The sequence below is a fragment of the Ascaphus truei genome, chromosome 8 (genome assembly GCF_040206685.1).
Source record: "Ascaphus truei isolate aAscTru1 chromosome 8, aAscTru1.hap1, whole genome shotgun sequence".
NCBI classification, from domain to species: Eukaryota; Metazoa; Chordata; class Amphibia; order Anura; family Ascaphidae; genus Ascaphus; species Ascaphus truei.
Window position 1 is genome coordinate 42245648 of NC_134490.1, and position 23246 is coordinate 42268893.

At 42.8% G+C, this 23246-nt stretch overlaps 1 protein-coding gene and 1 long non-coding RNA gene across 3 annotated transcripts in view; one reads left to right on the forward strand and one right to left on the reverse strand.

The window, feature by feature from the left end:
• On the reverse strand, positions 1–18698 carry TIMM44 (translocase of inner mitochondrial membrane 44). The gene is made up of 13 exons (XM_075611665.1): positions 18234–18698; positions 15906–16013; positions 13689–13859; positions 11924–12004; positions 11294–11443; positions 10413–10552; positions 10064–10149; positions 9169–9261; positions 6850–6974; positions 6064–6114; positions 5451–5540; positions 3733–3843; positions 1–2165 (listed from the first exon to the last, which is right to left on the reverse strand). The coding sequence occupies exons 1-13, from the start codon at positions 18393–18395 to the stop codon at positions 2046–2048; spliced, it is 1488 nt and encodes a 495-aa protein (XP_075467780.1). The 5' UTR covers positions 18396–18698; the 3' UTR covers positions 1–2045.
• LOC142501596 (uncharacterized) overlaps positions 18302–23246 on the forward strand; it is an 11522-nt gene continuing 6577 nt past the window's right edge. The window contains exons 1-2 of one of the 2 annotated variants that reach the window (XR_012803521.1): positions 18302–18668; positions 19205–19344. This is a non-coding gene — a long non-coding RNA (uncharacterized LOC142501596). The remainder of the gene's footprint in view (positions 18669–19204; positions 19345–23246) is intronic. The other variant, XR_012803522.1, reaches the window with a different exon arrangement.

Here is a 23246-nt window from a genome sequence, read left to right on the forward strand (position 1 = left end):
TGACCCGATAACAGTGACATTTAATGGGTTACATTTTCATGATTGATGTCTTTGTTGAAAATAAAAGTTACACATTGTGTATATATTAAAAAAAAAAAAGGCATTGTAATCTGATGACGAGGGAGCATTTATTGCCCTCATCTCTTTCCTAATACGATGGCTTTACCACTCAAATATGGTTCATGAATTAATATGATCTAATCACAAAAGGGGGGGGGGGAACTCCCCCTCCCCCCATAATAAATAAATTGCAAAAATTAAAAAAAAAACACATTTACACTTGTCCCATATCGTTTTGAAAAGGCATAGATGACAGTCTATTGTTCAGTGTTTAACAAGATGAATCTAATCTTATAGGAGGCAGTAATATCAAAAGCACAGGCAGTTTCATGGTAACCAGCCAGAAAACAACCTTTTGTAAATAATTTAAACAGACTCGTCTTCCTTATACTATATAGCTGTGCGAATAGTAAACATGGAAAAGAAAACCCTGTGCGCCTCCCAGACGGGCTTGCCATTTATTAGGGAAATTCGACATTTTGAGCCCGTCTAATAATAAAGGCGTTGTTTAGGTGCATCTTTCGTTTACGAAAAATAATGATTAAGCCTGCTAACCCCATTTCAGCACGTACATCTACTAATTGCATAGTATTTCTTATTGCCTGCAGACTGAACTTAATGAAATATGTGAAATGTAAAGCAAATTCTATTCCAAGCAGCATCCTCGATAAAAGGTATTGAATTATATCGTGTGGCTGATACATTTCTTTATAGGGGTAGGTCTGAGCTCACCTAATGCTGTTCTGTTAAATCTTTTTTTGAAGGTGTCTGGCAATTGCTCTCAGGTTCTGCGCTCTTTGCCGATTCTCCAATTAGCAAATAGGTATAAAAACTTCTGTGGCAGTCTGCTGCTGTTCACTCTACTGAAGAGGTGGCGAGTGTGACAGCGAAAAGGAATAGTATATACTGTACATGCACTTTTCGCTAATGAACAGGTACACCCACGTCTTTCTGGCTGTTGTCCGATTTTAATTGCAATGAATTAGAGACTGAAATATAATGCTTTAAATTTAAAATGTAGGCCACATGATGATAATAATCATTTAGTATAGGTACCTGCTAAAATGGAATTTACTTACAGTATAGAGGTTGAGCAGGCATAATATTTTTTGAAGAAAATATCTACCTAGATGACTCCTTTGTTATTAGGCATAGGATTACATGTAGAATTTTACTAATGAATTGCAAGCCAATTTGGGAGCAGCACTGCAGTTTTGTAGTTGTTTTGCATTTGTTTTGCCAATAGTCAAGATGTCCGCTTTTAATCTTTTTGGAAGTTTAAAAAGTTGATTTTTTCCAGGGTCGCTATATATGCGTTTGTCAATCAAGTGTTTTCTTTTTGCTTATCACAGCAAATAAAGCTGAGATGGTAGGGATAGGTGGGGGGGGATTTTTTCTGTGCAAACTCGTATTTAACAGTGACATCATCCAAAAAGGAACGGTCAAAGAAAAATCAAGGCTCAGCTCACCAGGTTTACAAAGTTACTTTAAAAATAATTATTTAAAATATACTCAGGTGTCATATTTTATTAAAATAATTATTTTTATTAAAAATCAATCACCCAAATGTGACTCCTTAAACATGATGTCACTGCTATTAGTGCACACTGGCCTTTGGAGGAATGGCTCACTGAAAAGAGTGTTGGTCTGAATTTAACCCCTTAGCTGTGTAGCAATGCATTGTCAGCCTCTCCATCAGTTAAGGTGTTAATTGGACAATTTAATTATCTTCTCTGTCAACCAGATGTTGTAGGAACTCAAACCACAGGCACATCTTCCCTCGGACGCAGGCGGTTCTAACCAATATGGCGTTAAACGTTACTCTCTCACGTAAGGCGAAAGTCTTAATAATTCCGTGGCTGGCAGCACAGGGGTTATTCTGCTCTGAACAACGGCAGTGAATGTCAGTTCCTCTCACCCTCTGCCCCGCTCAGTTCAAACAGAAGGGGGAGGTACAGTAGCTAGTCCCTGGAGGATCTCTGTTCTCAAAGGATCTGTTCGGAGGCAGACGATGATACATCTAAGAGTCTCCAGGCAGCGTAGGGGTTTAACTCGTCCTGGTCTCTACATAGCGCCCACACATACAGGATCCGCACGACTTTGCCCTGGGAATACGCAATCAAGAATAAAAGATTAGAGGCTGTGGAAAGATCACATTATAATCTTCAGGGGTTGCTGTCAAAGAAGGGATTAGGCATAAGTGAGAGGGTCAGTCCTATATACAGCGTAGATCCCAGTGACTTGATAACAGACACGTTTAACCTTGTGTGTGCGCGACCAAGGACAGCCACTACGTCATAACATCTGGCACTCTGCAGGCCCAATGATATAATAGCCATGTCATAATCTACGTTCTCAAAGGGGAGATTGCGTTCTGCGCTCCAACACGATCTTACACGGCTCTTCCGTTTGGTCATCAGTGACAGAGCAAGCACGTGAACGCTTTGGCGAAGTGGTTAGGCAGTGTGGCTCAGCAGCTGGAATGACTAGTGGGAGTGAATGTCTTAATAGCTTATCTATTCCTTAAACGCAGCAAGAACTTTAAAAAAAATGTTTTGTTTTTTAAAAAGTATGCTAAAGCCAAGATTTTTTTTTTTTTTTTTAAAGTATCCCAGGAATCTAATGATTTTAGAGAATTTAGAAAGCATTTTTTTTTTGGCAACTCAGAAATGGGCACTTTTGCATATTTTGGGACTTCATGTAAATAGATTTGCACATCTCTACTGCTAAAAATAATTAAGTCCGAAATGAAATATATTACTAAAACCTCCATACTTTCAAACACTCGGCTCATGCAGTCACCAAATGGTCCCTGTCAGAGGCAGAGACCTAAATGACATCACAGGAGGTGACAGTCTGGCAGCAGAGAGGTGCAGCACACTGAGGGAGACCCCTTTCCATTGTAAAAATAAATAAGTGGTTTTTTTTTTGGTTTTTTTTTTTAAAGATAGCGCCAGCTCAAACTATTAGTAAGTGAGATATGTAAAAAGAATATATAGAAGTAGTTGGTGCACGTAATACAGAGCGGTGCCAAGAAAGCCTTCAAAATCAATATAGTAACAAAAATAGATCGTCCACAGCTCCAATGTTGCTAAAAGTACAAATAACGGTTTATTCAGCGATATAACAGACATCCAGAGACAACATAGCAAACCGCAGCAACGTTTTGGGATCACCATGATCCATTCTCGAGCCTCGAGAAAGGCTGTGGACGATCTATTTTTCTTACCGCTTTCAACAGGCAGATCGCATCCTGGGGTCCATGGGAGCAGGTCAAAAACAGACCATTGGAGGATGACATGGTCATTAGGACATGGGGCACTCAAAGGGTTCAAACAAGGAGTCCCCCGGAGCAGATCAACAGCACTCCAAGCTACATGGAACACCCTGGGTTATGTAAATGTAGGAAATTCCTTTAGGAGATTGCTTGGCCAGGAGAAACACTATGGACATAAAGGGCCATCCACACTCTGGCAGCCAATAGAAAGCTGTGACAGGGAGAGGACATGGCAGCTTCCAATTGACTGGCAAAAGTAAACAAATGTAAATTTCTTGGCAAATCGGGGCTCTCACGAGATTGGAGTTCTGCGGTCCAGCTCCCAGTGACGATCTGGGTTAATATAAAAAGTTAAAAAGGGGTTGCCACATTAATTATTGGTTTGTTACACTTACAGGGTCTCCTTCCACCACATCTCCCTTCTGGCTCCTAATAACCATGACAAGCTGGACCTGGAACGTTATGATGAGAACAGGTCCCTGCTCCATCATCTTCCCCATCGCCAGCTAAAAAAGAGCAATTCAACTTTAGCTCCACATTAAAAGTTACAACGTGCAGTTTGACAAGCTCACTCAATACACACACATGTCAATGATTACAGATTCAATGGGAGTGTTGATGAGGTGAGACCTTGTCTATTAGTAAAAGATATGTAGAAAGATGGGCGCTGGTAAGCGTTTCCCAACTGGAGGGACGGAGATACAGAAGGGGTTTACACAGTGGGAGATACATAAAGTGAGAGAGGAGAGGGGGGGGGGGGAGGAAGCTGGCAGAAAAGTGAAAGACAGCTGTTTTTCTATTTTTCTGCATCATCGCAAATTAATATATTACACTATGTGGGATCCTTATTCCATTACATGGGGTATTATTTATAAATGTGAACCTTCTGCTGTAAATGCCCAACTTCCTTTCACTTATTGCGGTTTAAAGTTACAGGCCCTTCTAGGACCAAAGTGTACCAACAGCAGTGAGATGTTTAACCCTTTGGATGCCTCATGATATAGCCACCATGTCATGGTGTGTGGCACTCCAGGCGCCCCATGATGTAGTGGCTGTATCACTGCTCATTTTCCTGTGGTGCACCGAATGTGATCCAGAGGAACGGAAGAAACGGAAGGAACCCTTCTCTTCGGCCGTGATCACTCCAAGGAGCGGTCCCATGATAGTGATGTGCCGGAGGGGGCTGTGGCATTCTTGATGCCACTGACCCTCTGTCACTCAAATTGTTAAGGGGGTTATTTACGTTTCCCCCCAAAATATGACACCTATAAGTATTTGTCTTTTTAAATTTTTTTATTATTAAATAAAAACACGGTTAACCGAGCCTTGGGAGGAGTTTGATTTCCTCTGGATGCTCACTTGTGTTTGACATCACTGTGTTCAAAATGTTTGGCCAGGCAAATCCCATTAGCTTTATTGGCTCTATTATAAGGACAGTGTGTACTAAGGAAGGGGGTGGGGGGGGGGAGGCAGGGCCTTTGTGTGTTAATCTGTTTACAGAAGTTAATTTGATTAATCAGTTCTTTAACTGTTTTTTTTCTATTTCATTTAGCACATTTCTCCCAATAGGACTCAAAGTGCTTCACAATTACAGTATAGTGCGCGGTACGCAGCACACAGGATTTTTAGAGAGAATCCCTGCCCAGATGAGCTTACAATCTATGTTTTTGGTGCCTGAGGCACAGGGACATAAGTGACTTGTCCAAAGTCACATGGAGCCGACACCGGAATTTCAACCAGGCTCCCCTGCTTCAAACTCATTTTTGTTATCAGAGTGAATGCATTCACTCGCTGAGCTGCTCCTTCAGCCCTTTACCTACCAGAGATTGCACTTGCCAACCTTTAGGTGTTGCATGATGTAGCCACCACATCATGGAGTCTGGGGCCCTATGTCATAGTAGCCACATAATGTGCTTTCTGGTCGTACGCTAGGGGACATCGCATTGTGCTCTCCTGTGGAGCACCGAAAGTGACCTGGCCCAGAAGACTACTTTCATTCACCTCATCGGTGACGTCGCGAGCATGTGATCATTTTGAGGAGCGGGCACGTGATTGCCGTGTGCCAGAGGGGCTCGGCACTCAATGGGTTAAGAGGAAGGGAGAGGCAACTCACATCAATGTTGTCAATATCTAGGATCTTGGAGTGGAACTGCAGGCCCATAGCTTTGGCTTGTTGAATGGGGTGTGCTAGTTGACTGTAAGTCTGAAATGAGATAAAGCATGGTTATACATCATATAGAAATGTAGGAATGCATTGCAGACCCCTCTGGTTTTTAAGGGGTTAGAAGGGCACTTAATGTCCTGGATTTTTGCAAAAGGAACAGCTAACTAGTTTAAGAGTCAAGGTCAGGGAGATAAATCACATTTGCCAAGATGTCTTCTGCCACACGACACATACTGGCGCTGGGTCAATGGACTATAAAGATGTCTTCCAGCACTGAAAGATTGTCTTAAGTAAATATGGGACAACATGTGGAATATAAAACTGTAAACAGTGGCTTGTCAGTTATTGGAACATTTTTAATACCAGTTTCCTACAGGTATGTAACCAGGAACATTGTAAGGTGCGACCGGATTGCCTAGTGTCAGAGTCCTGCATGTTTCCCGTCAAGGAGACTCTTCCCTCCCCATGTAGTGCAAGAAGTGGTGGATATTGGGTTAAATTATTAAGTTCTGGGTGGGGCGTATTCCCAGAATACAATGTCATTGTATAGAAAAAGACTTACTGCTTCGTAGCACCAGTCTTTCAAGACGTCAAGGTCACCTCTAATCAGAGCCTAAGAAACATGTAGTGATCATTAGCAAAGGCACACACGAACACCGTTACGAATTATATAGGTCTTAACTGTAAGAGGGAAATGTATCCTAAAGGTTTAGGGTCAAGCAGTATTATGAGATTACATAGATACATTTTGCAATAGAGCATCTTGCTTTGAAAATAACAGTTTAAGGCTGGGGTCATGGTGCCTTCGCCCGGGCGGAGGCTGGTATGTGAACGGGTGCTTACCTGGCCATGGTGGACGAGCGTGCCTGGGGGCGTCACGCAGCTGGTTCACCCTCATTGGGCGAACCACTCACGTGACCGCCTGTCGCGCAAGAAATCAGTTCAAACTGATTTCTTGGCGCAACACCCGACCCCTCCCGTGCGCACGCCGCATGACACGAACACTGCCTTAAGGCAGTCTGTTTGCTCAGCGTGTGGTTGCCTCCTCATGGGCTGCGGTACCATGGAACCCAGCATAAAGGGTCAGTCCCATGTAGGACTAAAAGTGACCTAATGACAGTGAGATGTTTAATAGGTTATATAGACCAAACTGACCTAGTGATAATGTGTTTTATGGGCTAAATGGTCAGACCCAAATACCACTAAAGTAAACTGACAGTGACAAGTTTAATGGGTTACTGGGTCAGTACAAAGTTGGACCAAAGTGACCCAATGACAGTGAAAAGATTAAAAGGGCAACGGGTCAGTCCCACACCGGAGCAAAATTACATGAAGTTTTCTGACGTACCTCCAGTATGTTGGGAATAATATCTTTCTCGCACTGCTTTAAGAACTTATCCTTATCGAAGCTGGGATCCACCTTCAGAACCTCAGTCAGCACCTCAGACATTTCGGTCGTGGAAAATAACCCACCTGAAAAAGGGAGACTCGTGTAAAACGGTGATAGGTCTGGTTGGTTTAGGGTACATCCGTCACATAACCAAGTGAGGCGCCAAAAAGGGGTGCACACTCTTCTGTGCCCCCCTGCCCCTCTTCCTCACGGTGGCACCGGTGTTCTGATGTGATGCCGCATTGCCGTGGCAACGTGACATGACCCCCATGGCGTCGTTTCACGCGTCTCCAGAAGCCGCCTGTGCCTAGGTAAGTGATGTTTACAGAGGCCTTCGTGGCTCCCCCAGCATTTAATTTAAAATGCCTTCGGGAAGCGCACGGGGCCTCTGTAAACTTTGTCCCCCCGCAGAGAATCTTGCCCCCCCAGTTTACGCACTCCTGATCTAGAGCATGTATATTGGTGCAGGGATTGTAAGAGTGAAGAACCTTAAACATGGAAAGATGGAGAATATGGGTGATATATACGATACAGACCAATACATTGAGGGCCATATTTACTATGCACATCTACTCCATAAAACCCACTCCTTGCCAGAAGACACCTTATATCCCCTTCACCTGAAGGTGCCGTAAAAAGGCCGTATCTACTAAGCCGTCCTGGAAGGTGTTTATGGAGTAGCACAGCTTAGTAAATATTGCCCCAATGTAAATCAATAAAATTCGGAATGGAAGCATTATCCATAGAATGAGTGAAGATGGGACGATTTCAAGCTTAAATATTAATTATGCTATATTCTCTATATACATATATTCAGCATGTGACAAGTTAAAATAAGTAATTAAGTTAGAAATTATGACAAAATGATTAGCTGCCGCTGCAAAAATAAGATAAATTAGTCTGAAGACAGGCAGATGTAGAAATGTTTTAAATGATTTAAGAAACGTGGTATGTTTATTGTCTGCTTAGTTGCAAGAGTTTGGAATCAACGGTTAAATAGTTTGTTAGTAAAAGACAATATAATAGAGATAGGTCTCAAAAGCCTAGGGACATAGGATTAACTATAGTTAGTGACAGACCAAAGAAGGGTCTTCTAAATGAAAGTAAATATTGCTAAATTAAGAAACTGTGTTCTAATGTTGATGATTAACTAAGAAGATTGAGCCGACAGAAAAAACAGAGTTTGCTAAAATGTGTAAAGATTGCATTTGGATTTGTAGTATCAGAATCATTTAATACCAAGCTAAAAACCACAAAAAACTAAAGAGTCTCCACTAACTAAATTCTATACGCCTGAATGATGTAACAAACAGAAATGATGCAGTGAAGCATGTTTTCTATGGTCTCTGAATAAATTGAAAAAAGAACCGGACCATGGACTATGTGATATTGAAAGGTGGGACATTTATTTGCACCCATCTAATGAGCAAATCGCCAGTGAGAAGTGATAGAATAAGATGTTCATGCTCTGATGCTTGAGAGTGGGAGGCTCGGGGGAACAACCTTAAACCTTTTTCACTGACTGCCCCACACCTCTGGAATGCCCTTCCCCTCAGTACCCGACTAGCACCCTCTCTATCCACCTTTAAGACCCACCTTAAGACACACTTGCTTAAAGAAGCATACGAATAGCACTGTGAACATTCTGAACACATGATACATAAAGCTTGGCCCCCTGCAGACGCACTTACCAGAACTCCCTCCTCCTGTCTCTGTACGTTCTCCCTACCTACCAATTAGATTGTAAGCTCCTCGGGGCAGGGACTCCTCTTCCTTAATGTTATGTTTGTCTAAAGCACTTATTCCCATGATCTGTTATTTATATTATCTGTTATTTATTCGATTACCACATGTATTACTACTGTGAAGCGCTATGTACATTAATGGCGCTATATAAATAAAGACATACAATACAATACACGTCCTTCACTGAAAAAGTACTGTATCCATGATACAGCCTCCAAGCATGTGGTGGAGGTTAATACAGTAAAGAGATTGGGTATAGTGGTATCCTTCAAATAAGGGGAAAAAATAATCAAACTAGGTCAAAAGCTTCACAGCAAGAGGAAAATGGTCCGACCGGCTGGACTAAGTGCTCCTAATTTGCTGATACTTTCAGTGTTGAAATTACACTGGTAGCACATTGGATTCTCCATCCACGTCCCCGGTGTATTACAGAATGTTCATTGTGATGGGGTTAATGTGCTTGCATCAAGGTTTAGTAGCAATGGGTGAGTAATAGTTGAACAAAGTGGATTTCACCCCACAATTAATTACCTATCAGATCGCTGACTTTGTCCGTAATAGTGCGCGATACTCTAATAAAGGTGTTGTCGCTCTCGTCGTATTTCATCTTCATTTCAAAAAATCCTTTGGGGTTAAACGAGGAAAACAAAAGCAGCAAGTTAGTTGATTTTTTTTTTTAATAGCATCTGTGCAGAGAACTCAAAAGCAGATACCGCGTTTGACTGTACATGTAGCCAGAACACGTATTCCTGCAGTCCCTAATGGCAGTGACATGTTTAAAAGCCGACACTTAAAAAATACTTTTACGTTTATAAACAAGGAAAGCACAGAGAGGCTTGATTTCCTCTGGCTGCTCCCTTTTATCTGATGTGTCAACAAGGATTTGCACAGGTAGATCCCTCTCTCCTTATCTTTAGCAGCTCTCAGAATAATAATAATAATAGCATGTTCTTGTATAGCGCTGCTAATTGTACGCAGCGCTTTACAGAGACATTTTGCAGGCACAGGTCCCTGCCCTGTAGAGCTTACAATCTATGTTTTTGGTGCCTGAGGCACAGGGAGATAAAGTGACTTGCCCACGGTCACACGGAGCCGACACCGGGAATTGAACCAGGCAGCAATCTCAGTGTCAGTCAGTGTCTTTACTCACTGAGCCACTCCTTCTCCCAGAAAATGAGAAGGGTGGAATAAGGTTGAAAACATGAATGACAAATGCTCTCCCCAAGAAAATGCAATTGGTAATTAATTTCCAAAGAGAGAAAAGCAGACTGATTTGTTAAAATACACTAGTGCGTCAGCCCCAAACATGTGTTGTAAGAGGGGAGGGGGGGGAGGGAATTTGAACCCATGCCTCTGGGGTAGACTGACTGGAACCCAGCTCCTTATGCCATCAGTAGTATTCCATGTCTACTGTGCGTCTACTTACTGTTAAAGACCACATTGTTATCCTTGAAATCTTTCCATTGTTGAAACCATTTGGAGTCTTTATGCAGCACCATTCCTGTAGCTTCCCTGTAATATTAGCATATGAAACAGTCACCAGGGCAGATATTGCAGGTCAAAATATAGATCATTTATTTAAAAAAAAAATTTTTTAAACAACTTAACAGGGTAATGGGCTTTTACAACATTTTCCTTTAAAAAAAAAAAAAAAAAAAAAAAAGTTACTTTGAAGGGGTTTGAATTTTTATGATCTTGAGGAAAAATAAAAAATAAGTTTTGCTTTTCTCTTGTGTGCCATTGGGGCAGGTATGTTAAGTCTGGGTCATACATACTCGTTAGCATCAAATATTTTCTCCTCTTTGTTTCCATCTCCTGAAAACTCGCGCCTCTTCCTCAGCCTCAGAGGGGGGCGGTATGGACCAGTCTGGCCAAGGACACTTTCATCAATTTCCTTCTTAACGGATTCTACACCCTACGGAGAAAACACAAGGAACATTTGACCCCATTTTAGAATGCCATTATACCGCGTTGCAGGATATTTTGGCGCAATGTGAAGAGAACAAATATAGAACATTAACATAATCGCGCATAGAGTTTGAAATCTAGAGTGTGTACACAGAATAATAGAATTACACATACTAAAATATTACGTGTGCATAATACACACACGTAAACAGCTGAAAATGTATATAATACATGTGTATGTATAGATATAGATGAATATACTGTATACGTGTTTTTTTAAAGATAGACAGGTCTGACACACACAAAGTATGCAGAGTTTAGCTTCTTGTGGTGCATGTAGAAAAGACAGAATTGCATTTCCAGCCCAGAGTGATATACATAATACACAACACACACAGTTTAATGGAAAGTTATTCATTAATTCCATCCAAAACAGAAAAGATAAAAATGGGCGACGTTTTGGACCTACGTGGTCATTTGACAAGCTTCAATAAATGTATAACTGTTAATTGAAAACAGAGTGGTGTGTGTGTGTATAAACATTTTGTCACATGTATTACTGCTGTACAGCAGTATGTCAATGGATGGAGATATAGTCTCTCTCTCATCTCCTGGGATAAGAATACATGACCGGGAGAAGAATATGGCTGCCGGGGAAAAGGTTGGCTTTCTATTGAGGATCCCGACCTGCATTGTACTGCGCTGTAGAACATGCTGGCACCATGCACCTAGTTAACAGCTCGGGTACCTGAGAGATGGCTTTGAAGGCGGCCGACTTGCCCAGTTTCTCCCCTCCTTTCGTCACCGAGTCAGCCGAGTGTTTGGCGGTTTTGGCAGCTTCTTCCACCCCCTCCCTGATTTTGCGCCCAAGGTCACTCTTACTGACTTCGTCCAAACTCTGAAGGACAAGGAGTGAGTCAATTACGTGGTTATCCATTAAACTACAATAGTGCCTATCAGAGCACACCGACTTCATTTGGGAATTTATGAGATTAGGGACAATTAGTAGCAGTCAATTTTAATGAATAACCCCCTTTAGTGATAGAGCAAAGCCGAGGTAAATATACACATACACCCCTATCTACAGCTACACACAATATAGATATATAATAAAGGTGTGTGTGTGTAATACAAACATATATAAAATGTATCCATCTGCAACTATAGAAACATACCCATCCTGTATATCTACAGCAATACACAAAAAGTAAACATACGTGTGTATACACATTTATGCATACTGTACGTGAATATACATACACCAACATCAATGTATACATGAATTTAGCCCTTTACTGACAGAAAGGGATGTGAGATATAAATATTACTATGGACACACACACACACACACACACACACACACACACACAATATTTACCTCTTTGACTGTGTCTGTCATCTCTTCAAATTTCTTTTTAAACACCTCCGAAGTCTTCACCGTCTCAGACTCTATAGTTTTCTACAATACAAAGCGGGGGACAGGGTGCGTTACCAGCCTGCAGACAGCGGAAAGGGTTAAATTTATATCTGGACTCCACTAAAGGGGAATATGAGGAACAAAACACAGAGGCCTCCAACTTCCTTACATATAGAACCAGAACATTCTCCACAAACATCAAATGTATACAGATATATCAGACTTATAGTTAAATATACCAGACACAGTTGTGGCGAGTAAAAAACAAAAAAAAAGTGACAAAAAGCCTCCACTGTACAGCAAATACAGTACCACTTATGAGCACATTCACACGTCTCAGGTACATCCACAACCCTGCCTTTCCCCATAATCGCTCAACTTGTACTGCAGCCAGGGATTCTGGGTATACACGCAAATACAGGAGATAGTCACTTCACTCTGACCCAGTGATGTTACCTGGGGAAAATGACACTACGCACCCATCATTATAGATACTAACTGTAGCAGCTTAATCCTTTGGATGATCTTAAATGGGACTCGCGTTTTAGATTTAAAACAGCAATATATTTTCCTACATTGTGACATTTAGCTACATCATTGCAATGACTACAGAATGTATTGCTTTGTTTTGTCATTGATTCATCTCATTCCCATATCCGGCTATGACTCGAGACTTGATCCAGTGTTTTTTATTTTTTTTAAAGGACATAACGGAATTATCCCAGGCACTGGCATTGCAATATGATTGTGTCCCAGCTGCTGATGCAAAACATCTTCACAACACCAGTGGTAGAAATGAGCACACACACACAAAAAAAAAAAAAAAAAAAAAAAAAAAGTGTTTTTGAACTAGTAATTGAATACGACGCAGCCCTTAGAGGTAAATGCTGGAAGTGTGCCTAAATGGCTGTGTTGATACACAGTGTACTTGGACATCTCTCTGTATCTACTCACCTCTCATATATAATTATTGGTGAGAGTTGTGGGATCCAGGTATATAGTATTAAAATCATTTGCAGTCCGTATTGACTTTAGTGGCGGACCAACTAGCCTGTATTCACTCCAACACCTTTTATTGGCTATATTTAGCCCCATAATTATATATAGACGACAACTTCCATTTATGCCTTAACATGTATAGATCCGATTAGAGGCTGATATATTATCTCGCCCAGCTACCAGTAGTGGCAAGAAACTACACAACACAAAGTATGCATTATTGATATATTTATATCCATATCCAGCAGAAATTATAAAGTAATACACACACACACACACACACTAAGTTATGTGGGTGAAAAAGGCGACAAAACCGCCACCGTTAGCATATAGCCAATAAAGAATATCACTTACATAGTTACTTGTGAGCACATTCACGTGTCTTAGACAGGTCTGTAACCTTGCCTTTCACCATTATCACCTAGCATACTGTACTTCCACTGCAGCAAGGGATTCTGGGAAATGACATGCAAAATTGCAAAGCCAGAATAACCAACCTCACACTGATGACCCATTAAGGTTGAAACATGTCTGAATGGTTTGACTAGCTTTGCATTTAATGCCATGCTGTGATTAAAAGCTGTGTGAACAGCAGAGCATTTGCTTATATGGGTTCCATGTAAATGGATGTCAGGCAAAAGGTGACACCACCCCCCCCCCCACATTTTGGGATGGAGGGCAGCTGTTTTAAATGCATCTGCAGGTCTCACTCACACACACAACTTACATATTTCCTCCGAGCTTGCTGTAGAGCATCCGATTCATCAAGTTTCTTTGCTTCCTCCCTGAATTTCTTTATATTTTCTGTCATCTCCTTGTTTTTCGACAGTTCCTGCTTGATGTTGTCGAGAAGTCCAGACAGAAAACCCCTCCTGCCCTCCGATGCGTAGAACCGCAGCTAAACCAGATAGTTGACCAGAAAACATTAAGGATAACCACTGATAATGCAGCAGCCGTTTAAACGACTGTTCTTGTTTTGCTCAGTGTGTCAGCTTGTGATGTAAGGAGGGTTAATAGGGGACGTTGTAGGGGCAGTTATATCAAGCAATAGGACTTATATGGAGTAATAAGGAACAGTCCTATGCAGCAATGGGAGTTATATGGAGCAATAGGAGTCTTTTATAGGGAGCAGTAACTAGCAATGTTAGAGAATGTACTGGAACTTGGATTCCATTGCGGTTTGTGCTGAGCAGAGCAATACATCACAGGCCCCTCAGACATAAATGGAAGCGAGCACTATTAACCCCTTTTAAAACAGCTGATTCCCCAATGTTAGCACCTGATGCTTTTTGAACCACTACAAGAATTCACTAACACACACACACACACACACACAGTGATAACCCATACTGTTACACTTATTTGCATGTCTTCAATATATTCTGCAGTGCAGTACAAATGTGTGAGGAAGGATAGCAATAGCATAGTATAGCAAAATGTTTACATCTATGTTAACACGACACAAAGAAGGTTATAGTGAGAATATGGTAGAGGGTTTTCCGTAACTTTTTTTAGTGTATGTGTTCATTAGTGGTATTTTAACTGCCATACAAGTTAAGAAACGGAGATAGTAAGAGGGTAGCCCTGCGCCTTCCTAATGTCATTCTAAACAGCTTGTGAGTAGAGACGTGTGTGTGTGTGTCAACTGAGTATGCGGGTCTAGGATGCGAGCAAAAATCAATTGAGTTTTAAATAGGCCTCTTTTAATGAAAAACTTTTAAAAGTATGTACAGTATGGTGGGGGAGAGTGACTGCATGGTAGAAAGTTGCAGAGTTGGGGTGCAGCATGGGAGAAGCCGAGGGAGATGGAGAGATGTAGATCATTACCCAAGCGTAGATTGCACGTAGGAGAGTACTTGGAAATTAGGAGAGAAATGTAGAGGGAATGCACTTAGAAGAAGGGAGATGAGACGGTTGATGAATGGGAAGGTAGGATCAAGAGAAGGTTTCTTTAGGGTGGATATTACAGAAGCATGCTTGAAGGATGATGGAAAGGAGCTCGTGCTGAAAGAGGTTGAAGAGATAAGTTAGTGTAGAAATAATGTGAATGGATCGGATCAAGATTGCAGGTTGCAGAGGGAGATAAGAGAAAGCAGACGACTTCCTCCTCAGTCACTGGTGAGAAGGAACCGAAGGTTGCTTTGTGAGCATAGTGGGAGTGGTTTGGTGTGAATGGGGTTTGATAAAGTGTAATGTCATGTTGAATAGCATCAATTTCATCTTTAAAGTGGTTGGCGAGGTCTTGATTTGAAAGGGCAGTAAGGGGAGTTGAAATGTGAAAACAGACACTGGATTAGAGGAAAGGTGGATATGCGGGGAGAACCACAGAAATAAAATTATGGAAGGAACACCCAAAAAAAGATTTTTCCATTGATATGAATAATTTAGTAGGTTCAAGTGTCAAAAGCCCTTGACCACCTAATAAATAAACTAGAACAAGACAAAAAAATATTAAATTGCAAAAGAATAAAGTGTTTATATGCATGGTAATGCCCTCTTGATATTGTCTATATTTCTATTGTACTATGCACGTAGAGTTGCCAGGACACTGGGGTGTTGCCTAGAAACATATTTAAACACAAAAGGGAGCGAGGGTTGTTTTATGTGGTTTTTGTTGCTGGGCAAGGGGCGTCGCTGTGACGCAGAGGGTTGCTGGGCAGCGAGTGAGACAGGGAGGGAGGGCATGTGTTGGCGAGCCCTGGCATCTGTCTTTCATAGGCGCAGTCTCCGACACATGGTGATGTCGGCCATGAGGGGGCGGGGGAAGGGTTTATATACACAGATTACCGATACACAGACAAAACGACCATCTCCCCCTCCCCCCATACTAAAAGCCTAGGATTTTTTTGCCAATCAGGGTGCTACATCTCTGTTAAACCACCACACCCATCTCCTCCGCTTCTTAAATCACAATATATCTGGTACTGTACAATTTTATTGTTACCTGTTGTGACTCCAGGGCAGGGCGACATATCCGATATATACTGCCATAATTCCCAATAGACACAGGATACCTTGCTGCTAGCCGTGTAACTTTGCTGGATAGACACGTCTAGGAGAAGAAAAATAAATAAATAAAATCACAGCGGTGCGGATATTAAAATCTTTCATGTTTGGTTCATAACCTACCACTGCTACTTCCGGTTGTCCATGGGCTGTGCCGTAGGTTGGCAATTCCCTTTTTCCCCCCACATCAGACCTTACCCAATACATGAAATACAGTGTCCTAATAATTAAACTCTACATTAAGCTTATGTAAATATTCACCCCCATGTCTTCTCTGCTGACAGACTCACCTAGAAAACAGACTGATCTATCTCCCCTAAAGAGAGAGTGCAAGACACATACACATATAAATACTTGGTTATATTTTGGGCAGCTGCTGCAATATTCATTGTGCACTGTATTTCAACGTATATGTTCTAGTCATTTAGTTAAAATGTCTCTTCCATACGGTAAGTGCATCTTGTGACCTTTGAGCATGGTCCCTATGTGGACTTTGTAATGTTTTTATCTGCGTTATTTTTGTCAATTGTGATATGAATAAAGCAGTTTATTCTTAATACGTTCAAGTGCCTGGATGGTGGCAGTTTGTTTTTCTTTCAAAATAATTATCTTGTTGTATGCCACTTGCGTTACGTTACTGTGCCGGGCGAGTGCTACTATACATATATATCAAGATGCGGAAATAGCGCGAGGCAGCTGCCCCAGGCTCAGGCTGAGAAGGGGTGCAGTCATTACTACAGTGGGTCGCCATGTTCCTGCCTCGCCTGTGCCCCCTTCCCCCCTCATCCTGCCCGGCCTGTGTGTGCATTCACACACTGAGTGAGGCCTCAAACTGGCCCCCTGCAGGCTCCTTTCATCAGTGCCCGTCCAACATTTCCACCAGGTTTAGGAACAGAGTCAGATGCACCAGGACAGTCTACCCAATTCTGTAAAATGGTTTATGCCAGGGAATTGAAGGTTTATTTACTAAAACCTAACTCATGGCAGCCTTACTCATTGAGTCTCATTTGTTTAACTTCATTCTAAAAAAATGGGGGGGGAGGGGAGGAGGTTAAGGACAGTTGATGGAACTTGCCCCAGGCACAAAAATACCTAGGTGTGTGTGATGAGACAGATTATAGATATATATTTTATCGGTGTCCTTCCCTCTGTCACACCCATTCGCCTACATCCTTGTTGCTAGCCCATCATGATATTCCATTGATTGAAAGATGTCTGACTATTTTCCAGGTAAATTGTACAATTTTTTAATCACCAAAACATTGACCCTTAAATTAGGTAAATCTCTACTCCCACATCTCTGAGCTGTGTTTGTGTCACCTCCATGTGGAAGTTTTATTAATTACTTCAAAGCTTCCAATAAAAAAATAATTTTTTTTTTTTTTTTTTTTTTTTTAAACACCCAAAACAGTGTTTGATCAGTTAAAATTGTGCAGGTCATTAAACCAAAATTCATACCACATGCAGTTAGTATTATTTGTAGCAGGGCATGCACAGTCAATGTTGTGCTTTTTGTCTCATTGCCTGCATGTCCCCTTTATACTATGCTGTGGAAAATACTTTGGGGTAAAATGGATAGGAGATTAGGGGGAAGAGATCTTATTTGGAGCAGGGTGAATGAGAGTGATCAGAAATAGGTCAACTCTGTTATAAAAATAAAAAAAAAAGGAGAAGGGAAGAATTGCTCTATTTGGGGTAAAATCGAATGTCAATTATGGGAATATATTATCACCTTTTATTTGTCTGGCCCCAAAATTCTCCACCGCACAATGCGAATGATAGAATGACAGGTTACATTAAAGCGCATAGGGCAGTTGGAATAAAATTAGGACTATTTGGAGTAGACTGGATGTGTATGTTGAGGGATCAGATTAAGGATCTACTTGGGAATAGGATTGTATTATGAATATGAATGATACAAATAGGGGCTACATTAGGGGGTATAATATTAGATGGGGTCTATTTGAGAATATTATAATATTAAATGTGATTGAATGAAGGGAGATTGGATCTATTTGGGAAAAAGACTAGACGATAAGAGGGGTTAGATAAAAGGGGAATTGGGGTCAGACTTTGATCCGATTACTGAGCTACTTTTAGGGAGGCACTGCACAGTAACCCCAAGACCTAACACATAAGGAACCCCTGGAGTAAGTTTTCTTCCAGCCACTCACAACAGCACAAAGAGCTAGATCAACAGCAAGAGGGACCCCCGGGCCCTGGCGGGAGGGCGATACACAGAACCTAATCTCCCACTCTCACTCACCCGGTAACACTGACACAAGGCCGCCGCCATCTTGGAAGAGGAACACACTGCGACCTTTCTGCAGCAAGGAGTGTGTGCGTCACTCACCGCACAGGGTCGCGCATAGATGATGTCACTGAAGCAGAGTCCCTCTGACCTTCCGTGGGAGACAACGCTGCGCATGCGCAATCCTCCCTAACATTATCAACGTTAGATAGTTACCATGGAAACGCTTCTGGTGGCTCATGTTCAGGAGCAGAAAGACTTGTCCGTATCTCAATGTTTAATTGGATTCTATGTCCCATCACCTGTTGTGTGAGCAGTCAGTTATGGAACACCTTCTCAAATGTATTGTTCATTGATCACTAATGGCACAGTCAACAGCTCAATAATGTTTATGTATTGGTGTTTATATGAGTTTGTTGATGTGAGTGCATAACGGGCTGGAACAAGGTGGTGGGTTTATACATTTTTACATTATGCTAATATATGTATGTTACTGATTCATATGTACAGCACCCACACCCACACCCAAGAAGAAATAGTTCCTGTGTGTATCAGTGTGCTAACATGTCTGTATCAGATTGATAGTGTGTGTCAGTGTGTGCATCAGTCTACTAATGTGTGTGTATCAGTGTTCATTAATAAGTGCATTAATGCCTTTGTGTATCAGTTTATATTGGTGTGTTATTGTGTGTATTAGGGTCTCTGTGCGTATTTATCAGTACGACTGTATGTATGTGTATCTGTATATCAGTGAATTTGTGACGTGGTTTAAGAGCATCAGGTGCTGCACAGTGGTTTCTCAGGCATACCTCCCCTTTCAAAAGACAGACAACTAATTAGACAACAAAGACAGAGTTCTAGCACCTGCAGCTGGAGCTATATAGACAGGCAAGCGGCGGCATTGCTACGTGCGTACGCACTTCTGGCACTCTTCAATGGTTGGCTGCTGCATTTTGGTTAGACAGGTAAACTTGTTTTTTTTTCAGGCTGTAGTTGCTTCACTTCAGCGTCACGTGAGCTGGCTCAGCCAATGAGAGCGAACCAGCTTGGTGACGCGTCCGCCACGCCTCCACATTGCCACCAGCACTATGAGCAGGGGTCGCTTCTGCTCCAACTGCGCGGCAAGGTAAGAGCTTGCACTCTCGCAGTGTATGAGTTTAGCCTTAGGTCTCAGCCAGGGAAGAGACAGGAGCCTAAGAGACAAGTTATTAGAATTCGTTAAGAGAACTTTCTTTATGTATTTCTGTTTAATAGTATTTTATTTCCTCCTAGTTAGCCTTATGGCAGGAGGGTTTCTCCTAAGCCTGTTAAAAAGTATTAACTGGCTAAACAATAAAATATTGGCCACTTCATATTGGCATGTGAAGTTAATTATTGAACAAACTAGGGAAAGTGTCATCGCATCATTACCCCTTCACTGTCACACGCTGTTTTGCCTGTTGTTTGCAACGCATTGCTTAGTACTTTAGCAGCAATTTTTGCTGGCCCCATCTACATTGACTGGACACACAGAACTGAGATGAGCATCAAATGAAATACCACTATTGATTTGGAGAGGTGGCTCCATCATCTCCCACGGCCCTTTTCTGCATTTGCCACTTAGTCCCACATGGTTGTACGTAGCTGGCAAACACTACAAGGTCTATGAGAACGTGATTTTCTGGGAACTTTCCACAAAAAGAATCCTAGAGATAGTCTACAGAGATCTCCTATTCTTCACTGGAGTTGAACACTTTATTATGTATTTCAAGTTAGACTGTTATCATTCAGACGATAGCTTCTCTTACCTTAGATCCAATCAAACTGCTTATACCTCAAGCAACGGTCGCGGCGCTCCGTACTGCAAGGCGGACGGCTGGGGAAGAGATTGAGAATTTTGTTTGTTTTTTGCGACAGCCGTGTCACGTGAGCAGTTCAGCCAATGAGGGCGAACTGCTCACGGCCACGCCTCCGCCACGCCTCCTCTGCTCTCCATCCCCGGTATACTCAAGATGCTACTCGGCGGCAGCGCTGGGTGACGTCACAGAATAGCGCTGCCGCCTTGCAGCACTTGGTATAATCAAGGCCTGAGATTAAACTCAGCCATTGCCTCTAAAGTGATGTTTTACAATGCCAACCAATACTGAGCCTAAGGCTCCGCCATTGCATACCATCTCCTCCCTGCGTCTGTCTATATTACAGGTAAGCGAGGAGGAGGAGGAGCTGATGAGGGGGAGAGCTGATGAAGAGATCTGATGAGGGGGAAAGATGGTGCTGTTGATGATGAGAAGGGGAAGAGCTGATGAGGAGGGGGAGATATGATAATGAGGTGGAGGGGGAGAGCTGATGGTAATCATGATGATGATGATGATGATAAGGGGAGAGCTGATGATGAGGAAGGATAGATGAGTATGAGGAGGGGAGAGATGGGGGATAGATGAGGAGTGGGAGAGACGACGATGAGGGGGATAGATGAGAAGGAGAGATAACGAGGGGGAGAGAGGAGAAGGAGGGGGAGAGATGATGATGAGAGAGAATCAGGAAAAGGAGGGAGAAAAAAATTGCAGTCAGTATAAATATTAATGGGGTCCTGAAAAATGGGGCCTTGATGAACGTATGTCTTTTTTCAACCATATCTACTATGTAACCTTCATCAGGATTTACAAAAATGAAAATGGGAGTGCTATGAAACAGAATACAGCTCAACCCTATTATAGCACGATCCGCTACAACGCGGCTCCGCTTATAACACGGGCTGAGCTTGGCTCCCGAATTAAAACATCTCCAAGTTTTTTCCCCCCAAAGCTTTATTGCTAACACACACAGAAACGGACATATACACACACACACACACACACACACACACACACACACACACACACACACACACTCTAAAATACATCCTTTTACCATTTCATTGCCGAGGACAGCTACAAGGAAATACTAATGCGTTGCTAGATTCAGTCAGAGTGATGTGTGTATTTAAATCCCTCCAGTGTTGAATTGAAAGGGTTAATTTTCAACCAAAATATGGAAGGCAGCACAGTTCTCCTAGCTCTTTACATCTGCATTCTCATTTTATCTACCAATTTATAAATATATACCCCAGCTCATAAATAATATATACCCCAGCTCATAAATAATATATACCCCAGCTCACAAATATATATATACTAGCTCATAAATAATACATATCCAAGCTCAAATATATACCCCAGCTCACACATATAACCATGCACAAATACTGCAAAAACTGAACTGAACATAACACAGCTATAAATGGAGCCACCTATCTTATGACTGATATATACAATAACATACAAGCCCTGGAAAGAGTTCTGCATTCAAATAATTAGAATGAAATATTATTATTCTGCAATTTCAAGTTGATGCTGCTGCCGGCGCCTCCTGCCCTCACGCACACATACAGACACACAAAGTTCACCTACCTCTCTTGTTGATTCTGGGATTGTGCTGCTGCTGTCGGCTCCTCCCTCTCCCCTTCCTCTCTGGAAGCTGACAAGCAGGGAGAGGAGAGAGCTGCAGATGCCGGGTAAGTCCTGACCGCGGCAGCCATTTTCCCCCCCGCGATCCCGGTTATAATGCGATCTCATTCTGTGGACCCCGAGCACCGCATTATAACTGGGTTCAGCTGTATGTCTTTGATTTCATTGATAGCTACAGCAACCATTAAGATAGTCATATTCATTTCCTCATTTGAAACAGGCTCTCACACACCTTTTTGATCTCTGTCCTTTGGCAACAAAGTTTCACAAACAGATCTGATGCTGTGTTCCAAACAGCAATATTAGGCCGGGTCCATAGTAGGCGCGTGCGTGCTCACAACCGAGCGCGTGACATCACGCGCGCCTGTACTTGCAGTGATCTGTGGCCTGCAGGGTTGCGCGATGGTGAGAGTGCAAGAGCGTGCCGGGGGGCGTGTGATGTCACGTGAGCGGTTCACCCTCATTGGCTGAACTGCGCATGTGACCTGGGCGTGATTTGTCTTGCCACGCATCGGCCTCCTCGGCGCTCACGTGCGGTCTAAGGCCATGCGCATTGCCGACCTGCCTTTAGTTTTCGGTGCGAGCGGGTAGCTCTCACTATGGCCGCGGCCTTACTCTGAAAGCTGGAACAATAATGTGTTACACTTGTAATATTTACATATCAGTTGCAGCATTTCAGAATGCAGCACAAAGTTAGAAAGCAGTCATTATCACACACACACACACACACACACACACACACACACACACACACACACACACACACACACACACACACACACACACACACACACACACACACACACACACACACACACACACACACACACACACACACACTAATAGAAGAAAAAAGGTGGGGGGATGTAGTACTGCGGCTTTAAAATATTTATCCTGTTATGTCCATATTATATTTTTATTTTGGACTAGCTGATATACTCGGCGTTTCCCGGGATTGAATTTTCCCGCTCCCCCTCTCTCTCCACTCACCCCCTATCTCTCTGCCCCCCCTCTCTCTCCCCATTGCCCTCTCTCTCCCCTCCCCTCTCTCCCCCCTTCCCGACGTCTGTTTCTCTCCCGTTGACAGCAATCTGCCCCCCCTACACATGAATGCGCCCCCCCTTCACAGCTCCGCCCCCCCTTCAAATCGGTGATTCCCCCCCCCTTGACAGGTCTGTTGCCCCCCCCCCCTTCACAGCTCTGTTCCCCCCCCATTCACAGTTCGTTCCCCCCCGTTCACACCTCCGCCCCCCCTTCACATCGGTGATTCCCCCCCCTTGACAGGTCTGTTGCCCCCCCCTTCATAGCTCCGTTCCCCCCCCATTCACAGTTCGTTCCCCCCCCCCGTTCACAGCTCCTTTCCCCTCCCCCTTCACAGCTGTGTCCCCATCCCCCATTCACAGCTCTGATTTCCTCCCTCGGTCACGGCCCGGCACAGCCCCCCTATCACATCTCCAATTCCCCCCCCCCCCCATCAGAGCTCAGTGAGTGGGTGAGTGAGTTTTATCTCTCACCCCCCTGCATCTCTCCGCCCCTGCATCCC